Here is a 9,204-nt window from a genome sequence, read left to right on the forward strand (position 1 = left end):
GGTCATATTGATGTACTGCATTCCTCTATTTAAATAAGGACAGTGCTCAGGGTAAACCACTAAGTACACTAAGCCCATCATTTAATGCACACTTTACAATGCTCACACTATTCCACCTTTATAAAATTTGCAGTATTGAATTTCAAACAAAGGGGTCACAGATTTTTTGGTTTGTGATATAGAGCCTGCTGACAGGCAGGCTCATGATCCATCTACTTGTTCTGATCACAGGGTGCTTTTAAGGATCTGCTCAAAGGCCCGTTAATAAATACCTGGCAAAGTACAAATAATGTGCACTTACTGGCCATTTCATTATGTACACCTATTTAAGTGCTTGTTAATGCAAATATCTAATCAGGCAATCACATGGCAGCTTTGCAGTGCAGTTAGGCGTGTGGATATCATCAAGATCACATGCTGAAGTTCAAGCCAAGCATCATAATCGGGAAGAAAGGTGTATAAGTGACTTGGAAAGTTGCATTGCTCTTTGTACTAGATGGGCTGATCTGAGTGTTTCTGATAATGGTCTGGAAAAGAGAAAATGTCCAGTGAGCCAGTTTTCTGGGTGAAAAATACATAGTTAATGTCAGAGGTCAGAGGAGAATGGCTAGGCTGCTTCAGACTGATAAAGCCAATAGGAAGAGGATGAGGAAACTGAGGCTATAAGTCACACAACCTCACCAAAAAAGGACAATAGAAGATTTCAAAAAAGGTTGCCTGGTCTGATAAGTCTTGATTTCTCCTATGACAGTCAAATAGTAGGATGAGAATAAGGCATAAATGCCATCAAAACATGTATCAACAGTTCAGGCTGCTGCTGGTGGTGTAATGGCGTGGGAAATATTTTCTTAACACACTTAGAACCCCTCACTGCCAACTGAACGTCGTTTCACTTGACCGTGTCCGTCCCTTTAAGACCACGATGTGCCAATCTTCAGAGGACTGCTTCTAGCAGGGTAAGTACCGTGTCACCAAGCTCAGATCATCTTAAACTGTCCGCTTTACTCAGATGGCATCCGCAGTCAATAGATCATAATCCAACAGAGCATTTTTTTGGATGTGGTGGAATGGGAGATTTGCATCATGGATGTGGAGCAGCTGAGTCTTGCTGTCATGTCAATGATGATGCCAAAATCTCTTGAGGGATGTTTCTAGCACCTTTGTTGAATCTGTGCCATGAAGATGTAAGGCAGTTCTGGAGTCAAAGTGGGGTGGGGGTCCATCTTGATCAATCAAGATGTAATTAGTGAAGTAGCCAGTGACTACAGCTGTGGACAGGTGTTCATTTGATCAGACAGCCCAGTAAGTGTAGAGAATGCATACTGGCAAAGCATTTCATAGCATAACAACTTGTTTAATTCAGCGGTTAGTTTTCATTTAACACCCAGTTAACATACTGCACTGGGTGGATCACAGAACAAGGCCAAAACTAAAGCATGGCCTATGAGGGAACATACATTTTGTTTACATGTTAATGGTATCCAACATCACCTTGCATTCAAACCTTTATGCTCCACAAAGGGAAGTAATAGTTGTGGCTAAGACATCAAACAATAAAATAAGAAATGTGACAGGATGGCTTTAAGAGTGTTGCTTTTTTTCTTTTTTTCTTCCTTTAGCCAGTGTCCCTGTTCATCAACAGTGCTATTAAAACCTACAGAACTTCTAAATAAAATAAATTCAACACATAATGGGTAATAAGTCTTCATTTCCCTACTTTTACATTTGCATGTATTGCACACAGATATGGAGCATTTGCTCGTGAGGCAGGAGGGCACAGTGGTCAAGAATCTTGACTTTCTTATGACGCAAAGCCCAATGAACAATAATGGAAACTTTCCCACCCCAGACTTGGTATATATCAAACCTTTGGGGCAATAACTTAAGCTGCAACTTAAACATGAAGGTGGATTGACAGGTAAAGAGATCTGTTGTGGCTTAAGCTGAGGAGGCAAGTCTGCATTGCCATTTTATTCAATCTGTGATTATTTCACTCTGCCAAGACCACAACTTATTTCATATTTAATTAATCCAATTGTTAGTAGAAAAAAAGAATCGAGAAGAACAACAACACACAAAAGGATCACAACTGTGACATCATTTAGTATTAAAAGTAAATCTCCTTTTGCATCTGTGTCATGCCTGCTAATATTTTAGAGGTGGGGAACACACAACTTGATACTGACAAAGCCTCCATTACCCATATTGAAAAAGCTTTCATTTTCTCATACGATTACGTCTGGCATTACAATAATTAAGAAAGTAAGAATACAATATTAATCCAAAACAGACTTTAACTTTGAAAAAAAAAAAAAAATCAAACCTAAAAAGTTCAACATTCTGGGGTTTTTTTTCTCTGCAAGTTTATGGTATATCCCGCTCAAAAACAAACAAACAAACAAAAAAAAGAACAAAAAAAAAAAAAAGGAGTTTGTTTCTTTAGAGTGAACAAGAATGGAGAGCACAAGTCACACTGTAAATTGCAAAACACTTTGTCCTCCATCCTTTGGACATCACAATCTGTAAATAATTCTGCTGTATACATTGTTAGCACCTAAACATTTAAAATCAAATTCAGAGAGTAATTGCAGACCATCATGACCCAGATCTTCAAATGAGTTCATTTACAATCCGAAACCAATTCAGTGATACAATGTATGATTCAAAATTATTTTACAAGCTTATTTACAGCTAATACTTTGAACTGGTGTAACTAGCAACTGTACCTACACCCAGCTAATGTTGTACAAGGGGCCATTCGGGAGTTGAGAGAACAGAACAGATTTGAAGTGCCTGAACTACCTGCAAGTGTGCAGCATTTATAATCAGAGGATTTATTTTTATGAGATATCAGTCTACTTGTGCGCATGGCTTGATGCAACGCAACACTGCACAGCCACTACCGGTTGATAGACAGCATGCATCGCTTGTGCCCCACTTTGGACTGCAATAATAATAAATGTCTAACTAAAAACTAAATATTCTCCATCGTCACTGTAAGGAGCACCCCAAATAAAACCTGTTGTCTGCAATACGATCAAACTCACAAATAGTATGAAGGAAATACATTTCAACAGCGGAAACACGTTTTCTCACAGCCTCTTACAGACTTGGGAGATATTGGATTACTTCGGCTTAGACAAAAGGCCTTCAGTCTGTCAAAGAGTTACACCACACTCTCTCTGTTGGCTGACACTAGGACAGCCCTGCGGCAAATGGGGCACGTGGAGTTTTCGGAGAGCCAGCGGTCTATGCAGTGCACATGGTACTCGTGAGAGCAGGGAAGCTTACGTAGCTTGTTCCCTTCTGCATACTCTGTTATGCACACACTGCAAGTCTTCAAGGCATCACTCTCTCCAAAGTTGCGCATGGAGAGGTTGTCAATCTGTTCTTTGGTCAGCCCCTGGGGCTGGTCTTCATCATCATCATTTAGTAGGAAGAAGTGAGCAAGTCGCAGGAAGGGCAGGGAGCTGGGCTCCTCCAGGCCGATAGGTGGTCTTGGTCGAGCCCTGCCACCAGTGGGAGGCGGACCAGTGGCAAGGCCTTCATCCATATCAGTCTCAACCGTCCTTCCTCTGCCTCCAGCAGCAACCGGTTGCTCGTCAACATCAGCAGCAGGAGCATCGGCAGGTGTAGCATCTGGATTATGGAGGGGTTCTATTTCTGCAGGAGCATTGGCTCCACGGTTTGAATCTGAAGAGTCGGAGTCCGAGTCCATGAGGTAGCCGAGCTCACCAAACCCAGTCATGATCTGCCGTATCATAGACTGGAGAGCCAATGAAGTTGCCTCTCCCAAACCTGCATCGGAGATTCTTCGGATGGGGATGCGAATAGTGCTGACGTAGGTCCTCACACCAGCACGCTCAGAGCGCGAGAAAGTCCTACGAAATCCACCACGTTCACTCTCATACATAAATGTGTTGTTTGAGTTCTGGGAGCGCGAGCGAGTACGGCTGGCAATGCTGTCTCTTTGCCGATATTCACCTGGACGCACACGGCGCACCTGAAGATCAAGCATAATAGTAGGGGGACGGCGCCCTGCTGCGCCCCCTTCACCCCCAGAGGCTTCTCCCTCCTGAGAGGCAACATTGTGGGCCTCTGGAATGAATTCTGCAACTGCCCTAGACTGCTGAGCATCTCCCTCAGTGTTGCTTGGTCTTGAAAGAACATGCTGTCGAGTCCGTGAGCTACCCTCCATTTGAGGTACAGGGGGAGCACTGCTGGAAGAACTGGCACTTTGAGAGATGTAAGAATGCCGTGGATTAGGGAGTCCATCAAGTTGATCCAAGTTGAGAGGGGAGCGGCTCCTGGCTAAACGGGCCCGAGTCCTGCGTGGTTCTGGACTACGGCTGCGGGGTCTCCTTTGCCCTCTGCGCGGAGAAGGACAGAGTGGTGGCTGCACTGGCAGGGGACAAGGTGAGGTGGGAGATTCACTTACAAGCTCTTGTGAAACAACCTCTTCTAGTTCAGGCTCTGGTTCCACTATGACCGCCAACTCATCTACAACTGGTTCTTCTACCACTTCTGTCTCCATGGGAACTGGTGGTTCAGCATTTGCCACTATTTCTTGACCTTCTGGAGCTTGTTCTGGAGACTGTTCTGGCAAGTCTTCTGGAGGTTGCTCCGACCTTTCTTCTGGCGATTGCTCTGACGATTCTTCTGGCGATTGTGATTCTTCTGGAGATTGCTCTGATGATTCTTCTGGAGGTTGCTCTATAGATAACTGCTCTCCCTCGACAGCTGCCTGTTGCTCAGCCAGATTGCGGTTCACGCTGATTTCTAGACTGAAGCGAAAATCGCCACTGTTCGGGTTGGTCTGACTCACAGCCCGCCATGACTGATTCCCACGATGACCGGTTCTAGTTGTGTTGCCTGTGCGCCTCACAGTGTTCAGCCAGTCAAGCAGACTATCGCCACTGGCAGGATCCTCTGAGCTTTCCGGTTGTTCTGAAAATGAGCAGAATTAGCAAGTGAGAAATCATATTTTGACATAAAAGCACAGTCAAAGAATGAGAAAAAGAAAAAAACAATATATAGAGAAATATCAAACGTACCAACTGGATCTTCTACACTTTCAGTACCAGCGGTGTTATTCTGTTGCTCAGGACCATCTTTGATTTGCTGAAGTCTATTGAATAACTCATCTTGTGTTACCTCGCCTGAAAGAAACATCACAAAATAACATTCTGTTATTAACAAAGAAAAAATAAATAAATAAATCATCAGCAGTCCATCTGCTCCTTAAGGGTTAAGTTCGCTTCCTCTTCTCAAGAAGCTGGTAGAAAGTGCCAATTTAACTCCCTACAATAAAAACAAATATTGGATTTAATGCAAGGAAGGAGGGGAAGCTGACAGAAGAACAAGCTACATAGAACTACATATCTTTCAGCTAATACATTAAAAATATATTATTAATAATAATCATTACATATATTTTGATTGTTCATTTTTCTTTGATCACAGCAACAGGACAATACTTAAAACCCCTAGACTTACCAGGGCACGACACTCTCCAGTCATAGCCCTCTCCTTGTAGGGTGCTCCATTACATGCTCCAAACTTACTTTCCCACTCCCACTCTCCTGGGACAGAAATGGATTGGACGTCTTCAATAGTCCATAAGAGTTGAAATTTCAAGGATAGCGGTGAATCCAAAACTAGCCGTAGGTACCTAAGCTTAACATTTACTTTAACTTCTACTGACAAGCAGGAGCTATGTAAAGATGGGAGGACAGAGATTAGACCAACAGGTCATAAATTTTTATATCAATAAAACTGGCAGAAGACAGCTAAAATAAGATGAACCAAAAGAGGGGCTTTCGAGAAGGACCATCTTTTTCTCTCATGGCAAAGTAGGAGAAAATTACTCAGTGACAGGATAACTGAAAATAGAAACTACACATGATATGTATGATGCGGAAAACCATATCGACATCAGCATATAGTTTAGTGCAGGAAATTCCATTACATCAGATTTTATTTTCAAAACATAATTTGGGGCATCAGACTATTTCACATAGTTTGGTAAAGGCAATAAAATATAGAAAGTTATAGAAAGTTGTACACTTTAAACTGTGGTTGATGAATAGCGTTTTATAAGAAATGCCTGTTGACAGTTCGTGTTTTAGTTAACTTAGAGGTAAAGCTACTGTTAAAAAAAACAACAAAAAAGACACATTCCAACTACAATTACTACAAAAGATTGTTCAAAGATAAACTGTAACTCTACTTTCCACAAACAGCCAAGAGATTTATCCACCAAGAAATCTGGGTTTGAAAACAAAAAACAAAAAGAAAGCCAGTATGTGAAAAATACTGCACTGTCAGTGTGATTTTTAATGCTTACTGCTCAATCAAGGTGCCTTGCGTGTGAAATTATTTAACTTTCTTTATATCAATAGCATAGCATATTCCTGCCTTCCTCCCAGTTAAACAGCTCAAAACTTTTAAAGAGAGGTGCGAGTTCAGCACAGAACATCGAAAGGGAGTGCAGAAAAGAAAATGATTTACACAGGTAAAGATTACTTTAACAAGACTAAAGAATAGACAGGTTAAAGATTTACTACCTGGAGTGCCCAAAAGGTTGTTGTCTCTCATGAGACGGTAGTCCTCATCACTGAGATTGTTGACAAACTGGTAAAAGGCCTCCTCCCTGTCCAGGCGGTCCAGCTGCCTCCTGCGCTGTGACTCTGGCAGGTCACTGCCATTCTGCTCCACGCTGTCAGACCCCTCCATTGGTTCAGAAAGGAGGGCGGACTAGAGACGATCCAATATTCAGCAAGATCCAGTTGCTTCAGAAAAAAGTAAACAAAGGATTAGGTGTTGATCTAAAAGACATGAGCATGCCCTCCTGCAACTGGGATTCATCACCAACCACTCATGAAATGTATTATTTGATACATCAAGTATTTGCACAAAGTATCACAGTTATTGTAGTGATGACAGTTAAGAAGAGAGGCAACTGGGCATCAAAATTAGACATAAACAGGCACCACGCAGCATCAAATAAGAATAACGACACATTAGCAAATGTTAGCACCGGTAATGTCTTCAAAGCGTAACATGGAGCCACACTTGTAAGATGAGCCCATATCGAAACGCAGAATACGATTTCCTCAAAAATGTCACATGTATTTTAAAGTCGTATAAATAACTCAAATAATATAATGATCTATGTGATTGTAAGTCGTACGATGAAGCCGTATGTTGCTCAAAGTCAAAGTCGAGATAAAAACAAAATGGCATCATCTAGCTTAGCTTATGCTGGCTAGCGACCAATTAGCATGCTACATAGGTGCTAACGCCGGCTACTTCCATCATTTTCAACCATAAAAGAGGACCCAGCGTGTGTCTAATGACCTGTAAATCAAACAACAAGCAACTCGCTGTGTAGTGACTGCGACATCATCCAAACAAGATTATTCAATGACAAAGCAATCCGGGTTGTGCTGCGCTAACACTAGTTAGCTTCCACGTCAACTAGCCGAGTTAGAAGCGTTACAAACGTCTTACCCAACATTAGCTTTTAACTTTGTGCTAGTGCTCGCTTTTACATCAGCCCCATGTGAATATATGAGCCAAAACAAAGCTGAGGCTGGAATTTTGAACTTGATATTATTCTTGTTTACCGTTACTGGACATTGACTATAAACATCACGGTTTCATTAAAAATACATTGAGCTACCATTAGCATCACCGCAAGCTAACGACGTCAACCAGTGACGTTAATAGCCATAACCTAACCAAAGCGATCCAGCTAAAATTAGCTAGCTAAAGAGAGTAAAGTTAATTAGAACGGATACACCATCTGTCACCAAACCACTAATACATTACCTGCTTGGCGATGTTAACGGCAGCGTTATCGTACAACCCAGCTGCCCTTTTAATATTCTCTCAGAAACGATAGACTGTTTAGCTAAATGCGACTGCCAGATTCCATTTTCTTTCTTGTAGGAAGCCTAAAATGATTTTCCGGAAGCGGACGAAACATTTGGGTTTTACCCCGAGTGATTCCTTGCAGGCACTGCCAAATATCTCGCGTTTAGGCGTAGCGATGGAGGCCGGGTGACAGAGGCGCAGCATTCCTGAGAGACTGAAATCAGGGCGATAAATTTTTTTGGATTAAAAAAAAAAAGACGAACAAGGATGTTTGTTGACGAGGGGGCTCCGCTGGTGAGTTGTAGCGTCGCTGTGCGGTCACTAATGCAAAATACTAGGTAGAGTTTTGAATTTTTAAGTGTCCAGCATAATACAGCTGTGTGTTTTTTTTTAAGGAAAGTTAGAAATAAATAAATTAAAACAATGAAAAAAAAACCTCTATGTTTTTGCATAAATTCTCAAATGACATTTAGCTCTTTGGCGGAGAAAAGAAAAATCTTATTTGAGAATTTATGAAACATTAGTTTAATACAGTATAGTTCGTGTTGTTTACATCTTTTACAATTATACGCCGTGTGAATGTTGTACATAAAAACAAGATAGAATGCATTTAATGTAATAATAATGTGGGGACTGAATGATGCAAGTTTATAGTTCAAAATTTCAACTGCTGTAACCAAAGACATGAATGCATAAAGTCTTTTGGGATAAAGTATTTTTCATCTTATTATCTTGTAGGGTGACTTCATTATGCCATTACGTTGATGTGGCCTACCAGTTAAGACACCACAAAACTACAGTGTCTATAGTTTGATTCTTTGCTATAACCATGTCTTCATTTGTTGTGTCTTTGAAGATGTGTTTTGTAATAAATGAAATAAAGCTTTTGTAGTACCACGTCAAATGGTTTCCAACTACAAACAAAAAAATGGGTCTAAAAGACAGTCAAAGCATTTAAAGTCCTGAAACAACCCAAGTGTAAGGTTTGAGGAAGAAACACCAGAGACTTATATCAGTCCCTGTATATATTTTTAAGGCCAGGAGGGAGCATTATTGCTACAGCATACCAGAAGAAACCCAGTGATGATTGTTTGGTAGTAGTGCTTACAGGTAATTTGTAAACCAGCGTGGGGAAAAATTGCTCACAAACTAACAAGACACGAATTTGTGAAAATTACCTGGAAATACCATCAAGAAAACCCACTGGGCAGCTATTGAAAGCCTCTGAAATGGCTTCAGCTTCATTGTTCTAACACAGAGAATGGATTACCCAGCAGAAGTACTGTGTCATTTTTAATGAACTCCGCACATCAGATTAGCCCGTAA

The 9,204-nt window shown here is 41.2% G+C and overlaps 1 protein-coding gene across 1 annotated transcript; it reads right to left on the reverse strand.

Annotated features, from left to right (window-relative positions):
* Positions 1–1,333: 1,333 nt before the first annotated feature.
* On the reverse strand, positions 1,334–8,086 carry rlim (ring finger protein, LIM domain interacting). Its single transcript, XM_031745292.2, has 4 exons — positions 7,834–8,086; positions 6,567–6,791; positions 5,055–5,159; positions 1,334–4,947 (listed from the first exon to the last, which is right to left on the reverse strand). Exons 2-4 carry the CDS (start codon positions 6,733–6,735, stop codon positions 3,167–3,169), a joined length of 2,055 nt encoding a protein of 684 aa, XP_031601152.1. The 5' UTR covers positions 6,736–6,791; positions 7,834–8,086; the 3' UTR covers positions 1,334–3,166.
* Positions 8,087–9,204: the final 1,118 nt, after the last annotated feature.

This window comes from Oreochromis aureus, linkage group 2 (genome assembly GCF_013358895.1).
Source record: "Oreochromis aureus strain Israel breed Guangdong linkage group 2, ZZ_aureus, whole genome shotgun sequence".
Classification (NCBI taxonomy): domain Eukaryota; kingdom Metazoa; phylum Chordata; class Actinopteri; order Cichliformes; family Cichlidae; genus Oreochromis; species Oreochromis aureus.